This window comes from Nomia melanderi, chromosome 1 (genome assembly GCF_051020985.1).
Source record: "Nomia melanderi isolate GNS246 chromosome 1, iyNomMela1, whole genome shotgun sequence".
In the NCBI taxonomy this organism is placed as follows: domain Eukaryota; kingdom Metazoa; phylum Arthropoda; class Insecta; order Hymenoptera; family Halictidae; genus Nomia; species Nomia melanderi.
Window position 1 is genome coordinate 28,997,846 of NC_134999.1, and position 24,751 is coordinate 29,022,596.

Here is a 24,751-nt window from a genome sequence, read left to right on the forward strand (position 1 = left end):
TTGGGGTCACTGGGTATATAACAACGAAGATTTCATACGTGGGTTGCTGTAAAAGTTTCGGGACAGAATGAAAAATGTCACAAATAAGTTTGAACTAATGGATCCACCGTTTTTCAAAATATCTTCCTTTAACGTTAATATATTTTCCATTGCGTTGTTTCAATATTTTATAAACTCAACACTAACTTTTATTATAATTCTATGTTATTTGAAATCAGTTTTTCAATTTTTTTCTTTCCTTTCGTTACTGTTTTCACTAAAAGAAATTTATCATCTAACTTATTTACCTTTATTTTGTAGAAGCTTATTTGACTGGTTACGGCAAGAAAAATGCCGGTATGGTTACTGTTACAAATGTGAAGCTTACGAAAATAAGAAACGACTGAATGACAGCGGATTCCTGAAGCTTTTGCAGTAACCTACGTAATAGCAAGACTTTTGTTATTGGATCATCGTGGAGGGAGATCTGACATTTTCATAGAAAAAGATGATGCAAAATCGCCACTAAAGAATCAGATGGATAACCGGTATGATTCTGAATCCATAATCGAATAACCTAACCGATAGGATCCTGCATATGTACTATGTTTCATATATATTTGTCTACTTGGTGGTATTAGGTAAAAAAATGTACATTTTTATTGTAATGTGAATATTTATGAATAGAACGAACCTAAATTAAATGAACGAAATTATACGAATGAAGCTTATATAATTGTATGTAGAATTAGGTTGTATTATATGTTAAACATTGTATCAATAAATGGAGGAAAATTATAAAATGTTTTGTTGAATTGTAATGGATCTGTGTAATCAACTATCTAGCAACAAATTTCTTATTGAATCATATTTCAGATGTTTTGTCTATAAAGAGTTACTTGGAACTATATCAAATATTAAATTATTCTGGTATTTTACAATTTTCGTTCAACTTTGGTTATTAGTTTTTTATTTCTAGGAATTGATGTGAAATATTATTTGTATTATGAATTCTTAATTTTATACGAATGTATTAGGTGAATACTGTAACTTCACTTTTGAAAACTTGTATTTCAATACGTTTGGTATATTTCCTAAGAAGTGAAGATAGTGAATATTAATGGAGGGCAGTGTAGTTAGAAATGCGGCTGAAGAAGTAGGAAGTATAAGAAGAAACTTAGTACCAGTCAAGATATATAATGGAAGAAGTATACCAGTAGAAATATTGAAGTTTCCAGAAGCAAAAACTTCGTTCGATAATATTGATCTTGTTCTATGAAAAAAGTGGACTATTTTTGTGATAACGAACTTTGTGAATAAAAAGGTAAATGACATATTTTTACGTTTCATGCTTGTAAACGTTAAATCATCGAGAATTTGAAAAATAAACTCAATCGAGCAGCAGGAAAATTAAAATGCTAATTGTAAACAAATTTTTTCACAGTAACCGTAATCTACTCTGACTTTAATCAGAATTTCAATCTCGTCGCAATTCAGTAGCAGTTCGTAGAGCGCTCTCATTTCTCGTTGAGGTGTTACTTACCGAGTAAAATTCATTTAATTGTAACGAATTTTCTGTCCTCTCATTATTTTTCGCTTCTACTCAAACAAATTTTCCACTCAGAAAATATCGCTCGTCTTATGTGTACAGTTTCTAAATGTTTAAAACTTAAAGAACGTTCTCTGAAAATTTGAAATTCAACACTAGAACACTTTAACACTAAAACTTTAATATAATTAATGTGTAATCGTTATAAAAATTGTAACAATAGATTTTTTTCAGTTTCTTAATATATTTATTATAATATTTAAACGAAACTATTTCGTGTGAAACTCATTTTGAATATTTGATATTTTTGAGATATTGATAGTGGCGAAATAAAAAAACTGATACCGGTCATTTTGACAAATACTTTAATTAATTTCTAAATTTGCTCATTAAAGAATTGATTAATTTTCTCTTCTTTGGTTTCCAGTTTTTGTTAACTCTCATATAAGTAGTTCCTCAGTTTCTTAGTTAACACTAAAACTACCAAATCTTGAATATAATTAATGTGTAATTCTTATAGAAATTGTAGCAATAAATTTTGTTGGATTTCTTCATATATTCATTATAATATTCATATAGTAAAACTATTTATTTTTAAAATCATTTAGAATATGTGACACTTTTAAAATATCAACAATTGCGAAATAAAAACACTTGTACCGGTCATTCGTCGAGTTCAGAAGTAGTAATGTTAAAATCAGTAACAACGAATGTTTTAGATTAAATGTGTTCCTCATCTTATTTTTAAACTTTGCAAGCGTATGAAACATAACGAACGTTTTCGTAAAATTCCAAGTTTGAAATCGAAAATTGGCTGTGTCGTGAAACCTTCACGTTGTCAGCATATCACAAACGGTGGTTGGCAACTGGTGCAGTCGACCATGTAACGATTGATTTTGCGCTCCAAATCGCGTATTTATTAGCATCTGCGATATCTAGTATAGCCTTAAAAGGACAAACTACTAATTCGGCGTTACAAGTCATATTATAGATATATTTATCGCACAGTAAAAAAGGTTACATTGGGCCGTTGCAAAAGTTTTAACGTTTCTTTATCAGAAGTAAAAAGAAAAGTTCTCAACTGTCCGCTGGTTAAACCAAAACTAAGTAAAAACGAAGAAAAAAAACTTAGACAAGTTATAATAGCTTGAAAACAGATGTTATTAAGAAACAAGTTTGTTTGTTAACCACGCACAAAAAACATCAACGTTTTTTAATCAACCCTATAGTTTAGTCAACGTCATTTATTATTTAATGTTAAGCTCCATATTGCAAACTCGATTAATATTATGTTTATTATACGCTCTGAAATTAATCCACAAATAAATATAATACATACGTAGATGTATACATAATTCTAAATGAAAACATATAAGTCGTTTTTTTTTAAAGTGGTAATAAGTCTATATTTTCATACATCGAGAATATTTAAGGGTTCACATTTAAATGAACTTAAAAATATCGATAAACGGTAATCAATTCCGGTAATGTTTATAAAGCCGTAAACTCGCAAAGTCTTACTATACGATAATAACTAATAAAATTGTTAAAGAAGATAAACGATTTTTCAGCTGCAAATGGGCTCATTCCATTTTCAAAGGAAACGTTTATGCGATAACATTTTACAGTTAACCTACTTTCGATTAATTTATGAGGATATCGTACGTCGTTGACTGTGTGATTATAAATAAAAAAGGAGGGTATCTAAACCTCACTAAAACTACCATTAACTCATTTTATCCAAAAAAATGGACTTACACCATTTTCAAATAAAACGGCTCATATAGTTCGACTTTGAAAATTAAAGGTCGTCATGAAATCGCGGAGGCATCTCCACCTAGAAAAGCTTCGTGCCTATAATAAAACTTCCCCTTCAAAAAGGAATAAGTTCTATTTAAAGCACCCGTTCAAATAACAAATAGTTGGCGAGAAAATTGCATAATAAAATTAAAATATTGCAGCGTGTACATGAAGCAAGATTAGAAAAATATGGAAAGCGATAAATAGAAATTCCAATATATAAAAATACGTCACGGGGGTGGAGATGGTAAAAAGAGTGTCGCCTGGCTCGAGAAGAACATGGCGCGTTGTGGCCGAGAGGAGAAAAAAAGAGTAACAAATGAAATAGAGGAAATGGAGAAACAGGATAGACTCATTTTGATATCGATTCGTTCAGAAACGGCTCCGGCCGTACTATTTCTGCGTTCGGTCACGTGAATAGTTTGAAAATGCCAATACGAGGAAGCCCATTGTTCCCCCGGAAAGTGGGGAGAAAAGGAAAAACAACGAACGCGTGCGTTTCCACGTAGAACTTTCGAAGCTCGAACGTTTGTAAACGATGGAAAAATAACTATACAGTGTTCAGGTATTAAACGTTCCACGTACAGAAATACTTCGTTCAAGCTACCATAAAGGTATAATCGATACATTGACAGGGAGGGAGAAAATTCCAGTGTAACGAAAGAATTTAATTACCGATAAACGAATATTTTCTCACCTCGTCGTAGGATATATTGTCTTTACTAAAATATTTTATTAGATTGGCATTCGTGTTGTTGCAACTATACAGGTGTAATTAATTGCAATATGTATTCACTATTTTCTGAAAAAAATTTACTAGTTGGAAGAAGTAGAATGTGTTAATTAGCTGTGTATTTTGTAATCTTATCAGTGTTTTTGTACGATATTACTTTTAATGAGCTGGTATTATTACTGTTGTGTAATTTATGTTCATATTACAACTGATTTGCAAGGAAACTGATCTGCAAAGGAGAAAAACGTCAAATTAATTTTTAATTGTACAGATTACGTAATGGAACGACTGTAACAGCAAGGGAAATGTTTGTTTTAATTAAAATGAAAAATTGTTTATAACTTTGAAGATATTAATATTTTCAGTGCACGTTTATGAGGACTTTTTTCTCCTCTTGGTATTTACCCAGTTTGAAAATTCTGAATACCTTTTTTATTTTCCTGTAAGTCTGTGTATAATATTTTAAGAGTTAATATTCGTTGCACAGATATTTTTCTTAAAGTCGCAATGAAATCAAGAAAATCGTGTCACATTTCCTTGTTCAGTACTTCATCTCGTTCACTCTCTTCATCAGTTACTCCTCTCATGGGATCAAACCAACTGTGAATATCTACGTAATCGGACTTTCCCGAGTTAAGTAATTACTACTCCGAATCGCGGGCGTTTTAAAGGAATCGATATTAAATTTGAATTATCGAAAAACTTTTTCTTTTTTTTGATGAAATTACAGGTTTTTACTTTTTATTCGCCGCCATTAGGTTTCCATCGATTTTAACTTTCTCCCGTCATCCCTTGTTCTTCACACGTTCAATTCAGATATTCAATTTAAAAATTTAAAGAGATAAACCATTTGAATTGTGTTTTCAAAACAGACTAACGGCTGTGAATTAAAATCTCGTAATCAAATAATAACTCATCAATAATACAAGAATTGACGCAAAATGAGTCATTCATAAATCAGTCATTTCAAAAAATTTGGAAAAAAGTCGATACATGCTATACAGATATTCATAACAGAAATACAAGAACATTTTTTAGTGAGTAATTAAATGAGGAAAAATATCTTTTATCGGGATATGACATTTTAATGAATTGGAATGAACACAATGAACTTGTGCTCCATACGTGGAACAACGGCAGGTGAAGGGTTAAACGTGGCATAACCAAGTCATAAAATTAATCTCCCGAGGATGGGCATCGTTCATGAAGTGAGAATTAACCAGCCCTCTCACAGGGCCTGTGCAGGATCCGTATACATTATACTATTTCAACTCCTTCTAACTCAGCGCATATTGTAATATACACTGTTTTACTACCTCAATACTTGACAAAATATTAAAACTGTGACAGGTAACCATATACACACCTTTGCTTTCAGCCTATTTCTGTCAGAAATATTAATTAATTAACCTTACAATTAACCTCACTTTTTGAATTTTTTCAGATTTTATCATTAAACCGTTTCACAGCCTCCTAACCTTTTATATTTAATATAAATTTCAACATGACTGGGATTGGTACCAGGAAATAATAAAAAGTCTTTGGTCATGGAAAAATTGCTATATTAATAAAAGTTACTTCAAGAATATACTATTTTGTGTATTTTACATGCTTGCTAGATCGAAACTGTACTTATGTTAATCCTTTACGCTTCTATGTCGAATGTGACTTAGCATCAGTTTTATTTACAGATATCCTTTTTGGTCGAGATATGTTTAAAATACAATATATTATTATGCTGTTTTCAATATTATTAATAAAAAGAATTGTTTGTACTTTTCTCTGCAAACCAACTATTTTTTAAAGTGCATTTCGAATAAAACATTTCTAATAATATAGAGTTATCGAGAAAAAGAACTGCGAAGGGAACTCGGAGTGCAAAAGGTTAATAAAGTACAATATATTTTATAATGATGATTTGATTTTGAATTTAAAGGGAAATTTAAAAAATTAATATAAGAAAACAAAAATTGAAAAAATCAATGTTTCTTAATTCATTGCTTCTCAAACATACACAGCATATTCAGAAGCTATAGAAAAAGGGCTTTTTGACCTAGACAAAACGAAGAAACGAGTAAACCTTTAGTAACCGAAAAGAATATTAAGAAAATATAAAAAAAATCAACTTAACCATTGGTTTCTGAGCGACTCATATGTTATTCGAAACAATGTAGTTACTGTTGGTGCATTAAATAGCGGTACATTTTCTTGCACATGTGAACATGATTTTGTAGAAAAATCAGGTCTGAAAGGGTTAAGGTTTGGCGCGGACAAACAGAAAACGCAATGGCACTAACGAGAACTGTGCAGTAGTGGCCAATCCTATGGCCCTAAGTGAACTCAAGCCCTCGTCTCAAACCGTGAAGTGGGTCGTTGCCGGATGTAACAAAGTTCTTTGCAGCCACAGAAACAAATTTTACGAGTTTACTGTATATCATTCGGGAACTGCATTATTTTCCATTCTGAATGACATGACTTAAACATGCTCCCGACTTCTTCAGCAATATGTAAGAAGTTGTAGGGTCCATACTGTAAGCCCTTTATTCTGTGATTTCAGTCACAACTGCGTTCTCGAGAATCATTTTATTATTAATAATTTACTGGAAACAAAGAAACATTCTATGTTTATCTATGTTCACGTTCTCTTTAACCCTCCGTCGGTAACATGGTTTTTCAACAACGTGGCTAGCAATATGGACCTATTATAAGCAGGCTTCAATTTTATTGTTGGAAATTCTGTAAAAAATTGAAAATATTCTGAGATACTTATTACAGTCTCACTTAACCCTTTCGTCTCGACTGGTACAGGTAGGTACCACGAACATTTTAAATTATCGGAAAGCTAGAAAACGCCTTAAAGATAAAGAAAAATTGTACCACATGGGAATATTTGCTTATGGCTGACAGTTTAAGTGCTAATTATTAATAGTATTAGTGTTTATCTTATTTCTTTCAATGAAAAGCTTCAATTTCACTTAAAAGCAGCTGTTCTTGGCCCTCTTTTTGATTTAAGGGAAAAATACATATTCAAGGTTGAAAGGGTTAATACATAAATGACTCTTTAGCTAAATTTTCATTTCATTTTGCAATAAAAGTTAAAAATCGTGGTGAATTTATGAAGAAGTGAGATTCTCGGCAGGTTTTTAATGGTTCATATTACCGGCGGAGGGTTGAAATATAATAATCGGTAAGAGAGAAATAATATTTAATTTCAACTCAAATGAACTGGGTAGCATTTAATTTTGTAAATTTCTGTTTGATATTTTCTGTTTCTTTGAATCTTTGTTTCTGGTTTAGCTTTTTAAAAGAGATGTATTTGTCAAAAGGAAAAGAAATCCGATGTTTAAAATAAATCTACGTGAATTCTAGTACTAAATAAGTTATTTAAAATAACTCGAGTACTAAATATTGTTAAGAGAGTAAAATAGTATTTCTATTGAAGAGACAAGAATAATACTTGTATTTTCAGAATTCAGTTCGAAACTTTCACCATGCATCTAATTCGATTTCGAGGTAAGGGAATAATAAATCAAAAACTAAATTAACTCGTAGAATGTAATCAAGTAGTATTGTAGTGGAAAAGAGACAATTTATGTAAATAAATTTCCAGCATCGGATATGTGCAGAAACAATATTATGGGTGCAAAGTCAATTTAAATAAAGAGCACCGAACTAAATCGTGTATTGGTTATTCGATTATTTGTTGATGTACAGAATGTACTGCATTCACAAATACACTTGACTCTATATGTTACAGTCCAAATACCAACGATATATTTTCTTTTATTTTCATTTATGAAATATGATTTAATAATAATTCGAAATTTGACTAAAAATTTGAATAAAATTAAATTTCTTCAATTCTTTGCATTTACTCAATCAATCTCGACATAAATATCCATTCTTTTTATACCAAAATAATAATAGCGTGTTCTGTACTTTCCAAACTGTTTTTTAATTCATTCCCATTGCTGAGCATAATTCAAAGGATTTTTTATAATTAGTTCGTAGCTCGAATAAGGTCGAGTACGACCAGTTTTCTGACCACGATAAATTATTTCAGGGTATCCCTTTGTTGACTTATCCCATACGCTCTAGTTACGTTCAGAGTGCATCAATACAGGAATCCAATGATTCAGTAACAAGTGGATAGATAAAGATAGAAAATAAAGGGAGAGCGACCTCAACGCATATAGAATAAGGGATGTATGATCCAAGCTAGCTTTGCGTAATAGAATCTCTAGAATTGAACGCAATATTAGCAAAATATACGCGTGCAAACAATTTCTTTAATATTTATTATTCAATTTACTTCACTGGAAGCAGAAATGTATTTAATCCCTTCACATTTTAATATTTATTTTCATACCAAGCGTTTCATTTATTTATTTCTTTGTTCACTACAATATCATATCTCTGTGGCATCTACTAATTTATAAAAGCATTATATATCATTATACCTGTTACAAGATTAAACGTGAAAACGCAGTTTTATTGAATTTCATTAAAATTTTCGTTTTATCTTGTCTTCCATATTTTTATTTAACATAAATGTGTACAAATCGCTTAAAGGTGTTACTTCTCTTTTCTGTAAATATATCTATCTGTTTTCACATAATCCATATCATTCACTTAACAGATTCAGAAAAATTAGTTTATTCTTGATTTAATGCTTATATTTTTTTCTCTTAAATATATCTACATATTTAAAGTACAGAAATATTGAATACTTAATAATAGATAGAGAAAAGTTAACAATAAGTGATGAAATCTTCTAAGTAGAAAGCAAGGGAATTTCTCAAGTGAAATTAACACGAACGATGTACATACGAAGAATAACATAAATGTTTAAAATAAACTATCTTTAGTTTGATGTTTAACATTTCAGTTTCAGATACTCTTCATATTTCCTTTTATGTAACCATTTTTATAACAACGCCTTAGGGTTATTAACAATTACATGGTACAATTTACATAGATAATTACTGTTTCAAATTACATCAAATATTTTTATATGTTTGATGTCACTTTTTTCCTTTCATTCTAAATTTAAAAATATTCCAAATTTATTGTCCGAAATTAAGTACAATCGCGTCTTCCACATTTCCTAATAAATTACTACAAAATAAATTATTGGAACATCTAGTTACCATGGAAACAGCTTAGCCGAGATTAACGCAAAATGATTAGCGACGTATATGCAAAAGACATTACTTAAGATGCAGGTAATGAAATGAACGTAACGTAGGCAAATCGCTGTAGATTAGCCGAGCACGCGGTAACTCTGCAAACTGTATTACGTAGATCATACCAGTATGGGAATTTGAATAATGCTTCGAAAAAATAATTATGTAAATAACATACCATTTTATTTCGCTGGACGTTACCTTAAAACGGTTATTTGAAAAAGCAAATTGTTCTTCGAATCATTTTGTTATTTTAACATTAAACGAAGTAATTTTTACTTTATTTTGTATTTTATATTTAAATAAAGATTCCCATGAATAATTTCTCAACCGATTTTTCATTTGTTTTTCCAATACGTTGCATTTGATGGTAAGTAAATAGTAAATACAAATTTTAACTCGTCACATCGCAATGAAATTATCTGATATTTTATTTGAATCGATTAACTTGAGTAAACAATTATTTCGTGTAGAAATAAAATTACTTTACCTATGCTATTTTTAAAATAAAAAGAATAAAACGATTAATGAAATAATAAAAATAACCATTACTGTTATAGCAATAATAAAGTAACTGAAATGATGCAATATTTAGAACTATTATTTTTTTATCTTCATTACAAATAAAATTTTGTCCAAGAAAATGTACTGTGCTGTATCCGAATTATACTGGCCATTCCTAAAAGCTTTTCTTTCGAAATATAGAGTACAAAATAGCCGTTAACAATCTTTCCTTTTTATATTCACATAACCGAAACATAAATACACAATATGGCTGCTGGTGCGCTTTATCGCTTACGCATGTTGACCTTCGGTTAACCTTTAAATGACCTATACGATATCGACGATGTTACAGTGTTTCAATTAAAACTCTGGTAAGTACACATACTAGCTTTTTATATAAGATTACTGTTTTAGAAAAATTAGTGCTTCGAGGTCGTCTAAAGGTTAGCTTGTTATCGTGACTTTTAACGTGAAAAGGAGCATGGGCATGTGAATATTAGAGCAAGGTGCGATATATGATTTTTCACCGTTAAAATTCATACTTTAATGGTGAAACGTGTTCTTAGTAAATTTAATTCGAATTCGACGTTCAATAATTTACAAAAAGTACAAAGCTTCGTACTCGATTCTATTATAAAACGGCCATTTTGAATAATTAACAGTATCCTTTGAAACGGTTCTCTATCGTCGTTGGATTAATAATCATCAGAGCTATATACCATGAAAATTGCAGCGTATAATTGATTAAATAGCTTTGGTCTATACATCTATTTACATTCAAATCTGCGCTTTCTAAAGACTATTTAGATCAGTAGATCAGTTTTCAATCTTTTTACTATGCGATTCAATACATTTGTTTGTAATGGTATTGCAGCTTAAATATTTAAGAACCTGATACCCTATAAACATTTTGTATTATATAAATTAATTTAATTACATGTATTCGGTTCGAACAAATTTTTCAGGAATACCACAATTTTTCATTATTTTCTAATTTTAGTTATAGAAGAATATGAAACACACGACGTTAAATTCAATAGATTCTGTCAAAATGATAAAAATCATTAAAACAATAAACCCGCGAGGATATTCTGCGAGAATATTTTAGCAATTTTTTACAAATTAATCATTTTCATCGTTTCAGTGTAAGGTAATAGCCGTCATTATGACCCATTAAAAATTTAACTCGATCCATAAGTTAAAAAGCGTCGCTATAGATTCTGCTAAGTATTCGTTTGATTGATAGATAATGAAATTCATAGATATTTTTATAGTTCATATTGCGAAGCAGATAATTTAGTACACAGTCTACCTAGTAGCTACCTAAATATTTGTTTGCAACGAGTATTCTTAAGTTACTTATCGATATCTAATTACAAAAATATTATCATCTTGAATATTTAATTTTAAAGAATATATTAGAATTACATTCATTTTCAAATGCTTGTTGATTATGCATTTTCACTTAGTAATTACATTAAATTAATTAAATAACGATGTAGAAATTAATTAACAATATAATTAAAACTATACAAAATAACCCACAGATATTTTGTCATCCAGTTATAATGTGTTAATACAATGTATGATAATCACTCGTAAAACAATAAGGTTATAAATGTTTACCGTTGAGAGAGATTCGTAAAATTAACATAGATTATTTAAATCTTGATCATCGTTTTTATACGTCAAGCATAGTACACTATATCGTACCGACAATATGTCACCACTAGCAGCATTGTTAGCATGCTATACTGTCCCACAAGCTACTACTACTAATCATTACTTATCGCATTGATTTGTCACGATAGTCTGTCTTCAACAATTTTATACATTCATTTTCAAAACATACTGTTGAATAGAATTAATTTCTGTCGAATATTTTATATTCGCATTTTCATGCAATTCCTATTTTTAAATATTTATGTTCTCAAAGAGTTGGTTAAAAGAAAATTCGACGAAAAATTGGTTCATAAAGTAGTCAACTTGTGTTAAGTTTGTAGTCAATTAATATCCCAATCACGAGTATCTGCTAAAAGATTCAACTTCGAAAAGTATTTCATATTGTGAATCATTGTATGTCAACACGGTTAGTTGGCTTTGTTAATGTTTAGTTAAATAGATAATATAATTCTCTGTAAATAATGAGTATTTATTATCTGATTAACATTAGATTTATGTAATCGGTCACTTGACAATTACGAAGTTTTGTAAACATTATTTGGTAAAATTTTATATTAATTTTGGTTGAGATATATACACGAATAGGTATCCTGATTTTCTGTTTTCTTCTTTCCTGTTCCTTAATTAAGTTTAAAAATTTCTTTGTCACTTTGTATTATTAATTTTAGGTAATTTTATTTCTTTACTGTCAAAGAGAATACGATTTTTCGCCTCTGTCTACCATAATTTCGGAGATGTATAGGAACAAACATCTATTTTTCTAGAAACAATAAAATAAAGTATACAATAAATGCCCATAGATCTACTGTTAAAGTAATCCAGTGGCAAAAATTTATGTAATTTATTACCTCCGACAAATATTTGATCAAGTCAATTCGAGTAATATTGGGTCCTGTAATAATCTTTGGCAAGACAAGCTCCGCCGTTACCGTCATTCCATAGATGCCCGTAAACTTTATCCAAACCGTCTCGTTGATTGAACGACAACGTCGTACACTGTGTATACACAAAATCTAATATTAGATAACATGTTGATGGATATTTGGCTTTAACCCTTACTCATATTATTGATTTTATAGCCGAATGCATGAATGCACAATGGTGAGGTGTACAAAGTTGTGTCGCTGCGAAATATACAGGGTGGAGCACGTAAATCGAGCAACCTAAACATCTTTACCGTCTACAAAAATACGAAAAAGTAATTTAATGCTGGATTCACTAATTTTTCGTTTTCACTGCTTGAATTAATTCATTTACTAATTAATTAAAATTTCTATGTTAAATTTTACCTCGTGTGTTCTTATGGTATCATGACTTTTTCTACTCAACAAAGAATCATTTATTCCTATTTATCATAATAAATATTTTTGAGTACTTAATAAATCAATAAGTGTTTAATTATCTTAGAAGAGATTGATATATCTTATGATTAGATTTATGCATAGGTGTAATTAAAACACACTGTAGCTGTGTCTATTCATAATAAATTGCACATATATTAATATTACCATTTTCTTTTTATTAATCTATATTTTATAAGAAAGGCTATAGAAAATATTAATCACTCTATTACTTAACTTAAAAGAAATGTTTTTCTATACGAACAATTTTTTATACAAAAAATTCGAGTTTCGAGAAAAACATTTATTCTGGAAACCGAGATACTTTGAATATTTTTAAATGTTCTATCCACACACACGCACACATATACATTATTTATAAAATTTTCAATTTCGAGTAATCGTGGTTAAATTTGTTAATGCAAGTATAATGTTAAATATTTCTCTTTCTCATACATTCTTGATTACATGTTTTATGTACATTGTTTCTGAACTATAACTATCTTTAATTTTAGACAAGTTACAAAGCAATTTAAAATATTTTCAATGATTTTGAAAATTCATCATTGATTCCTTGAAGGACTCCTTCCAATCGTACTTCTTATATGTAATTTTCTAAACTTTACGTGAAGTTTACCTGTTTAGGTTCAAGCTATTCCCGATGTCTTCATATAATTACCTGCCCCAAGATTTCTGTAGGAAACTTATGTAAGTACATCAATAACGGTCAGTTATTATACGCCAATATCTAGAAACCTATTGTTCTACTACGAACAAAGGGAAGCCGACTGATAAAGAGGGACGGCGTGTATCTGACAGATAAAAAATTGGAGATAGATTCTAGTATCTGCCAACAGATAAAAAGGAAGTGGGCACTGGAAATGATTGTTCAAGTTAATTGTCGTCAGATGCTTTGTCCCTATAAAGTAGAACGATAATGTTATTACCTATCGAATGTTGCGTCTTTTTCTTACGACTTGATTTAACTGAAGTTACTTTCATAGAACAGTTTTGATGGTACAGAATATTCGATATATAATTATAGAGTTTTTACTCACTTTTTCAGCTTTTATTTGTAATTGTAATTCATTGTAAATAAAGTATTTATATTAGTGTATAAATGTGTGATTTACTGTGGGACTTATTTTTTCTGTTAGATATAGAATAAATTGTTTGATTTAGAATAAATTGTTTGTATCACGTAATTAATTAATTTAATTATTTTATTTCATTGGTTTAATTAACAGCACCACTAGATAAGTTCAGTTAAAATGTGCTGCAGTTTGAAATAAGAATATTTCTATATCATGAGATTCTTAATTTCTTTTAACTGTGTGCTTACGAAATATTCTTATAAAAATAGAGTTATTTCTTGCGCCTTAATATTTCTTTCAATTAATTGACTTTATTTAAAGGAATTATATGTGAATATATACAAATTCTCAATCATTAATTAGACTATGTAATAATATTTAATTGTCGAAAATTTCTTATTAAGGTTGAGATTAATAAATGAATTTTGTAAGTGAGATTAATATAATATAGATAACTAATTATAATGTAATTATACAGTACGTATAATATTATAAAATATTTTTTTATTTATATCTTAAATTCTAAAGTTCCATAGGTATTGCGAGAAGTGCTTTTTTTAATATTTTGAAAATTGCATAAAATATTTCCAATATTTTCCGTATCATTCCCTACAAATATTCAATTGGACTAATACGGAGGCACTGTAGTTTTTCCTGTAGTGTTTTTAATCTACAGAGCTTATTACAAAAATCTATTCTTCACCGTACGGTTGAGTCTATGGTCATGTTGAACATGAAAAGCTTCGAATAACTTCAATATTCCGATATTTTATTTCAACCTCTGTTTTAAAATCAAACAACTTCTGTATTTCGCTGTCGGAATCATATTTCAAATTTCCATACTTGCAATCGATCCCTTTCGAACAACTACAGGTATTATGTTGGGATTTACCGAAAGATTTATCATATTTCGAAATGAATCGTATTTATTAATAAATTTGTTGAACAATTTTTACTCCTTCCACTGGTTACAATAATTTTCTTCCAAAATCGGTCACGTGATTAATGTATAATTGAATTTGCTCATAAAATAGTAATACGATCTGACATGAAAATTTATAAATATATTGAATTTCATTCTTACAGTCTTCAAATTACAGAAATTTATAGTATAGTGTTATTTGTCATTTTAAACAGTTACAAGATTGTTAAATTCTAAAAAACTGAGTAACACGATCGTGCATTACACACCTGTACATATTAAAAAGAGTTTTAATTATATAAAGCATTTAATATATTACATATAGTACTTTTAGAAACAAATATATTATTATTATATGCTTCGCTACAATGTACTTACAATAGGTGCAAACATTTAAAGATCAAAGTTGCATCCTGTTATCAATTAAATGAAATAAGATGATAAACAGTTGAATAAGTTATAATATCATTACTTATTTCTTCGTAAAATTTATAAAAGAAAAGTACCATATACCTAAGTTTAAAGTAACGACTGAATAAGTAATAATATATCAATGTTCATATAAAACGTACGAGAGAAAATAGCTACATATGTTAGTACAAAGAAACAATTGAATAAGTTATAATGTTATTATTCATTTCGAAGAAAAGGGTCACGTATGTTAATACAAAGAAAAACCTGAATAAGTTATAACTACTTATTTCCATGCAAAAGATTAGGAAGAAAGGAGCCACGTATTATGTATGTTGGTATAAAGTAGCGGTTGAATAAGTTATTAGGTCGTGTAATATGAAATGTCGGATTTTGTGGAAAAAAAGGAAACCTCATTTGATATTCCAAACGACGTCTATTCGATCAAAATGCCAACGTGTTTTTAACACTAAAGTTCTCGAGCAATTAGAATATCGTATTGCTGAACTTTTTATACGAATTAGAACAATACGTTTCATGATATTCGAAGGGTCTTCTAGTCTCGTGTCTGTAGAGAGATTTAACTTAAAATCTCTCGCAATAGCGGTTTCATAATTTAATAAAAATTCTGAGGTGAGTCAATTTGACTCGTCTGATAATTTTAGTGTTAACAAATATATTCCTTTCTTGAAACATTCTGAATGTTTAGAATGAATAAATCAAAGACCTAGCCAAAATCTTATTTTTGACATTTTCCTGAAAAATGGTCAACAACTGACACAAGGTCAATTACTGCTGCGTTTACCTTAATATTATTACTTATTGCCATGTGAAAAATATGAAAGAAAAGGGTCAGTGCAGTGGCTCTTCTTCGTAAAGCGTCGTTTGTATTAGTGGAAAGCCTCTATAGTGGCTTTCCCTACCAAAAGATCATCTAACGGGTAGCCAGCGTAGTGGCGCGTAGTACCTAAAGGGTTAAACAAGACAAGCGAGCAGCTCTGTGTGTACGCGCACGATAAAGACAGGGAATCCGGAATACAAGTGCGTGAGAGTTACTGAAGAGTGAAAGAGAGAGAGAGAGAGAGAACGAGAGAGAAAGGTAGATAGAAAGAGGAGTGAAAAGGAGAGCACGAAATTGAAGTCTTAAAAAGGCAAAGGAAAATGCGTCCGGGTCAAAGAGTCTTGAGAAGCTGAGTGTGAACTGTTGACCTGCGACATGCGGTCACGAGGCTATTGTAATAGACCTTTTCTTTATTTTAAGTTGGCACTTTATACCTAGCATATAATTAACCCTTAATTGCTGCAGTCTTAGAGGCACCTTGGATTTCTTGTAATTAAATATAAATTAAATATTTCATTAATGATTTATAATGGTAAAATTGTAAATGTTTTACTATATTCATAATTCTAATTATGATATAAACTGTTGAAATATTATATAATACTCTAATTAACCCCTTGCCTTACAATAACGTGTGAGACTCGTGGTGAACATTTTAAATAGAATTTAACGAGCATAAATATTACTCAATCTCTGTGAATTCAAATTAAATATTATTCTTCTATTATCAATTATTATATTACAGGGCAAACATAGGCATAGAATATGCATAGAATTTTTCTCTTTTTTCAATAAATTATTACTGACAAAGCTGTTGTGTCGATTACAGTTGAAAAATAAATCATAGGGCAAGGGGTTAAATAAGAAAAATAATATAGGAAAGTATTCACACAGACTAGTTGAAATTATATAACAATCAAGTAATGTTTCGGAAGTAAAATTTGGTAAAATGTTTGTTTAAATATTTCATATATACCAGGTTATATGTTCTATAAGGGAAGATGATAAAATGTGTATTTTATGAATATTGTTGTGGTAAGGCTCGTAATCAATACGTTTCTACTGAATAATTCCTTAGTCGCGAGATCATCCTATTCATTAATAAATTAATATCGTAGAATTAGTTTGACGTGCATTTGGTTTAATGCGTGAATTAATTAGACACGTTCATTTGCGACAAATATATTACCACTGATAATATGTCCAGATATTCTCTGATAATTGTCTATGTTTCGTTTGTCTATGTTTATCTATATATTAACTGAATGTGAATGGCCTTTGTACTTTTATTGGCAGTTGCATATAGATGTTGGTAGAAATGGTATAGCAGTGATGTATAATACCTATTTAGGTAGTTGCAGCCATATTAAATATTATAGTTCGGCTTGAAGCTTATTTATAACATTTGCTTCAACTATGTAGTTAATTTGCGTTTCCTATGTAATCTTCCTAATACATGTTAATACCATTTGAAATTCTGGTATACTGGTGAATTAACCACGAACAATAATTAAAACAAGTTTAATGAAAACACCATACATAAAATAATTCATATTTACGTTTTATAATTTGTTTATTTGTAATATATGTTAATACTGTTTGAAATTCTGGTAGAATAGTGAATTGACTACGACCAGTAGTTAAGACAATTTTAATGAAGTCAATATACATTAAAAAATTCATATTTATACAGTTTATGATTCGTTTGTTGTCTTGAATAAATTTCAGCGCTCTTCTTTTGCAAGCTCGGCGAATGTAGAAGCCATTCCGTAATTTAAAATAATTTTCACGAAAATATTAAACCCGGAAGTTCTACAACAACACGCCGTAAATCAAATGTGACATTTGTTGCACATTCACGATGATAAGTTTTAAATGAAAGCTCGCAAGATTGTATGCGGAATAAAGAACAATATTAGACATGTCAAATAAAGGCTCAGTGTTGTCATAGCTGTGCGCACAACTATTTGCTGCAATAATATGAACATTTACATTCATATTTGCGACGTTCTCGTGTTTTATGTATTCAAAGATATTTCTGGTATTCCTAGATGTACGAGGTAAATTGAAGAGACGGATAAAAATTTCTCATACAACAATTGGTTTTTAGAATTGTTAGTGACGTAAAAAAATAATGGAACAGTAATGGCACCAATACCAATCTTTTGTCCAGTTAATTATTCAATTATTTCTACTTTTTATTCGTATGGAGATGATATTTTAATGAGCCTATAGATAACGATTCTATTTAAATATTTAATAGTGTTTCATAAATCTTGAATTAAAGTTGAGGAACTGAATGAATTTGTCTTACAATTAATAAATCCTATTGTACTATACAGGAAATTAATTATAGTTCTATTTTAAACAAATTAATGTAATTTCGAATTGTTCAATTTGACAAAATATTAATTATCTTCACAAATTTAATAACATTATGGTCTTCACAAAATCATAGTTGATAATTATTCAATTTATACATGCTTAGATTTGTTTTCAGTAGATAAAACTCCATTCCATTAATAATATCTTTATCACAACATTGTTAATAACGAAATTTTGATTTTTAATAATAATAACGTAATAATGTAAATAGGGGTTGAATAGACTCATTCATGAATGAAAATTAAAAATTTAATTCTTTTTCACTTATTCTGAATAAACCGCGTATAATGTATCGGTAAAAGTTGTACGATAATTTCATGTATAGACTTGTTGGTACCAGTGAGGATACAAAGCCTTTAAAATAGTTTGAAAGCGTTAAAATTGTGAACATGGTTTGTTATTATGCATACCCCTTTACTGAGACATCTAAAGACGTCTATGCATATTTTACTGAAGAGGCTCTGAATAACAAAATGGATACCCCACATTTTTTCAAGACAGTTCCTTGATCAATGGACCTATTCCAGTCAGTCTGATCTAGTACGCTATAAAGAGCAATTTCGTTGAAAGTACCTCTATTACTTACACAATAAATTAGTTTATATTAGTACAATGACTATGCTCTTTCCAACTTTAGCGCCTCCTACTGGTTCAAGTGTAATACCTATATAATATAGTTATTTAATGCAACTAACACATTTTTTCTAACAGAGTTAATTTAAAAAAAAATTATTTTGTAAATTTTCTTTGAACACTAAATTCTAAATTGGTGAAAATAGTAAGTATACATACATATACCAAGTTTCTTAAATTCAATTTTCTAGGAAATTAAATTTCATTGAATAAGATTTCTTTTATAATTATTGCAACTACCAATCATTAGAGGACATTGAGTATTAATTTAATGACCTGTAACATTATTATTACAGAAAAGTATTATAGAACTTTTATATTTCCATGTTTCTTTATAAATTTGTTTATAGAATCCTTGATAAGTTGTTCATAAATTTCATATATTCATATGTACCCATAAACATTTCATAAATAAATCAACTTCAAAGAAAAAATTTGTGTCCAAAAATATTTTCGTACATGCCACCCTCACTGGAGCATAGTCTAAAAATAGGGATGAATCTCTGACACCTTCCAAGATTAAAAGGTTACAAACTCTCGTTAAAAACATGTTACAGTTCTGTTAAATTGGAATATTATATTTCCCTCATATGACGACAAGTTCAGTTATTAGGTAACATATTCCTGTTTAACAGCCATTCCCGAAAACACGTCAACAACAGTACAATTTCGTATATATACATGTATGTAGATAAATAATGGCAATAACGTATTCTCCACTGTTAATTAAAATTCGTTCAAACGGAACTCCGTCGAATCACAATAACAGAATTGTAAAGGTGGATGTAAAGTGCATGCAGTTTTCAAAATTATGTATACACAGAGAAGCTTATCGACGTTACAAACCTTATGAGCATATAGACACCGGTCTGCTCCAGTGCCCTGGATACAGCTTTCCAGCTGGCCATAACCGTAAATTTCTGTTTCGCCGTCAGTGGGAGCCGTGGATCCGTGGGAGTTTGATTTTGCGACTTCGCGGTCGCCAATTTGCTAAGTTCGCAGCCCATGTTGCAGCAATTCGTTCCTTCTCTTCACAAAAGCAAAGAATCACCGACACACTTGCCACTGCTTCTCGTGGAAACGAACAATTACCACGGTTTCCGGGACCTAATCCAAACCCGGTCTCCCCAATTGAGGCTCGTTAATCTTTGACGAGCATCGAAGATAAATTGTCACCTGACGGGGTTGAATTGGATCGAAAAACGTCCGAATGAGTTTAATCAAGCAATGGCGCGATCACTGCTTCTAGACGGAACCACGAAATCACTCGTGTTAAGCGTTTCACGGAACGTTCCTTTGAAATTTTGTTTCGCAGCGAATGTTTTCCTTATCATCGACAGCAGCAGTGTCTTCTGACAGGTGTTCGCTAATTAGTAATTTTCGCGAGTGACATTGTTGAGGAATTTTGGAAACGTTTAAGCATAGGTGCCTCGGGTTTAGCTGTGGTCATCCAAGTTTTCAGGTCTATATGGACACCTTGTGCACATCCATTTTCTGGTTTTTTCTTGTTTCGAACGGTGATTCATTTAAATCATTGTTTAAAATTCGAGAAGGGTCTGTGCGTTGCTGTTAGGCTCGTAATTTATGGAACACATGGCCAACGAGCTTTGCGATTAAGATGATTCGTGTCACAGATCCATTGATCCTTTCGTTGGCGAACCTCGCGGAATCTTCTTTGTGCTTCCGCGAACGGAGTTCCCTTGCGATTTTCTACTGAAAGAAAGGCAAACGAATGATGGTTAAAGAAACCCTACAAACAATGCGCTCTTTGTGGAGATGGACGGTGGACAACGCGAGGATTGATTTGAATTACAGAATTTAGTGTCGTTTGGTGGTCCAAGAAAAAATTGAAGTTACTTTAATTCATTTTCTAAAATATTTTTATATTTTTAAGTATTACTTTTTAATCATTTTTAAAAATATTTTATTGAATAAAAGTTACTTTTGCTTTTCTGTAATATTAATTGTGTAATTAGTCATTGGAAGTGCGTTACGTGGTCATTGGTAAAAAATAATTTTTACAAATTTAATCGCATAAGATTATTCATTTACACATATAATTTATTCGTTCTTAGTGTATTTGATATTTTTTAAATACGGTAAGTCTCTTCACTGTTTTACAATGATATCAGATGTTATGGGTGATACACAGAAGCACTTAACTTGATATCTGCATGTACTAGAATAAGCGCGAACAATAGCAGTACATTATATTTTTGTCACAACAGAGTACGGAGAATGAATTGAAACATTATCTGATTTGTGTCGTGTACAGATTCGTTTCATTTTAAAATTGTCTTCATTTAATTGATTACACTTCCATTATGATTCTGCCTATAATAAAATAATCAACCTTCGATGCAAAAAGAAATATTTAACATATATTACAAGTTGTTACTCGTCTCGAATATTGATTACTATGTATAACTGTATATATAATTTTTTTTTTATGATTCGAACGATTCCTGACGGCACTGTAAATCCACGACCATTGTTTATATATGTAAGTTTAATTTGTCTCTATAATATTGTGTCAGAGTGATGAAAATTTTAAACTGAATTTAGCAAATCCTATATCAAATTCACTTTTTTTAAAATATACATTGAATACTACTTTTTTATGCATTGTCAATATTATCAGTCGTTAATTTCTGGAGTTAAGGTAAACGTAGGATGAGTATCAAATTGCCTTCTTTTTTTAGTAAATTGTGAACGGTAAATTTGCTTTATCAAGCGCAGTTGCCAAAGAAATTATAGGATAAGGGTTTAATTAAGCTATGGAAACATCGTCAAGTAGCTGGAAATGTTTCTTTGATGGAAACAAGTTCAAATATGCCATAAATCGGATAACAACGTGTACTAGGTCAATATTGAAATATTTCACTCGAAGCTCACTAATGAACGTTGTCTCTGGGACGTTGCATGAAAATAATAGCAGCTGTACGTGTCACGCTGTTGCTGTTGAAGCTCGTTCTAGCATGCGCACCTTTTTGAATAAATAGATATCCTTGTATTGCTAATTCATTTTGTTATGAACGAAACTACGGAAAAAGATGGACGATAGGAAACTATAAAGTAAACTGGTTATACATGTTAGTACAGAGTCAAACTCAAAATGAGATGAAAATTGAAGATGATAAAATTGCAGTTGACGTTTTGTTTTTAAGTTATTAAGTTTTCGAATTAAATACTATGCAATACTGATTGCACATTTCATTCCAAAGTTAAACTCAAATTGAGTTGAAAATTAAGGGTGATAAAATTATAGTAGAGGTTTCATTTTCAAGTTGTTAAGTACAAGTAAAAATCCTAGAGCAAATTGAAGTGCGGGAAAGAGGTGTCAGTTGTGAGGGGTCTGAATGATAGATGGTGCTCAATCTGCAGCCAGGTAAAACATCTTACAATAAACTCATACAGGAAATTTAAGAGAGATCAATACTGTAACACGCGTAAATAGTATAATTGCATTAAAAACTGTTTCTCAAGTTGCAAATAAAAGTAACTTTATTAATACACATTCAATATGAACATCTTCATAACAGATGGGGTAAGCTGACGGTTGATGGGGTTATAATAAATAATTGAATCATTAATTCAAACTTAATGTTATACACGAAGTATTATTAGTCCCTAAATTTAATATATACCTTTTTAACGGTAATATTCATACAGAAGAGAAATAATATGTTTGAGAAACAAAATAATAATAAAACCTAAACTTAACCTCTATATATTATCTGGTACAAATTGAGAAATGGATTGTATAGGATAATACTATAAATTGAGAGACAGAAATCATATTTAATAAAAAAAGTAAAAAAGTACTTGGCATAGGAACTTATGTCGGGTATATACATTTTAATTATATAAACTTGATTGCTAAACTTAATATATGAAATAGAAATAGAAATAGGACAAACAATCAAATTGAACTTATCATGTGAGACATGTGTGGAGTTTAAAATATATTACATCAAGCTTTAATGTTGCAAACATAGGAGTGAAATTCTAATAAGAAAAAATGTATATAGTTTTTAAATAAGATAGGCAAAAGAAATTGTTCTGATGGTTTGTTTAATCTTAAACAAGAAAAAATTTTAACCTAGGCTATATTATTATAGAAAGCAAAAATAATATAACATTATTGCTTGTAAATGACTATTCATTGTAAATAATTATTCTGGAATGATTTACGAAAAACATATTCGTGGGAAGGAATGTAATTTTATATATAAAGGAGCGCAAAGTACCAATAAGAGAAATATATATAACAATATGTACACAAGTCAATGGAAGGGTACTGAATTATAGTCCATAAAATACAAAGCATATTGTTACGCGTAGAGAAATGCACAATGAGTCTAAGAGGCTCTAAAGTAATAATTTAAATAGTATTGAATGCTTTTGTACATAACAGTTTATTAATTCAAAATAGTAAAATAAAATGAAAGTATTCATTTAATAATTAAGAGAACAATTCAATACAGAAACTATGAATACCCCAGAGATATTTCTTGGTATGAAAATACAAAATAATATATTAATGCAAAGAGAAGATTAAAAAATATAAAATATAGTATGTGTGTTATATTTTTCAACAAATACCATATTAAACATGATTTATTCTATTGGATATTGTAGCATGCTTGAAGACTATGAAAATAATAGTAAAATACAAGAGAACTTTTAGTGTTTCAGCCTTTTTAGATAATTCCCTCATTCAACATATAAGAAGCTTTGTAATTTATTACATATTTATAGATAGATACATACGTGTATCCTATGGTTCTCAAATAACTATATGCTCATTAATTAATAAATATGCAGATTTAAATTATTGATTTATTCATAAAAAATTTTAAAGCAATATAGTAAAACTCTGAAATGCTGACCAATATAAAATCAAATCCCGGGTAAATTGATAAAATCGCTATTCTATGAGAAACTTATAAATCTATGATAGGAGTGACGAAACGAAAAAACGTAGATAAAAGGTACATTTTAAATTAATGAGTTTCAATAAGGAGTTCGATTAAGTGCAGAAAATAATTTTGAAGTTACTAAGTTACTAGAATATATGGTTGGTATGACTGAAAGAGAAGAGTGGGAGAAACGTGACATGAAAGAATGATGTATGAGCGGGAATAAAGTGAGTATTTACGAAACTAAAATAAAATCCACATCTAACAATAAGTATATCTAAAAACGAAAGTGTAGTTTTTGATAATGTCGTTTGCGCTATAGTGAAATGTATTTAAATAGCCTATTATTATTTCATGTTCTGATTAAGTTTTTATATTATACAGGTTACATATGTATCTGTAACTATTCTACCTTTCTTCGTAGACAGTATACGTTTTAAAGATATTTCAGCATGTCAAAATACGTCTTAAAGATGTTCATTTTACGTCCATTTTAGGTTTGAATTTCTAACGACCTCAACAAGACGTCTTTAAGACGTCTGGTCCAAGACATTAAGATGAAAATATAAGATATATTTTTAAATTGCCTTATAGTCGTAGTAATATGTAATTAGTTTTTCAATTATACGAGTTTTAATTTACTTTTAAACTACCATTGAAAAGTTTTGCATTATCAATTTTATTTGAGAAACAAGTTTTCCACGACGCATTGAATATCTTTGTTTCAATCTTCTTAATCACGTGATCTCTGGTAAAAAGAAAACTCCTA

At 29.8% G+C, this 24,751-nt stretch overlaps 1 protein-coding gene across 2 annotated transcripts in view; it reads right to left on the reverse strand.

Annotated features, from left to right (window-relative positions):
- Nucleotides 1-24,751, reverse strand: part of LOC116428532 (globin-1) — a 48,685-nt gene that overhangs the window by 21,196 nt on the left and 2,738 nt on the right. The window contains exon 2 of one of the 2 annotated variants that reach the window (XM_031980256.2): nucleotides 19,907-20,770. In XM_031980256.2, coding sequence (XP_031836116.1) covers nucleotides 19,907-20,067 — 161 coding nt within the window. In that variant the 5' untranslated portion in view covers nucleotides 20,068-20,770. Of the gene's footprint in view, nucleotides 1-19,906; nucleotides 20,774-24,751 lie in introns of both variants that reach the window. The other variant, XM_031980255.2, reaches the window with a different exon arrangement.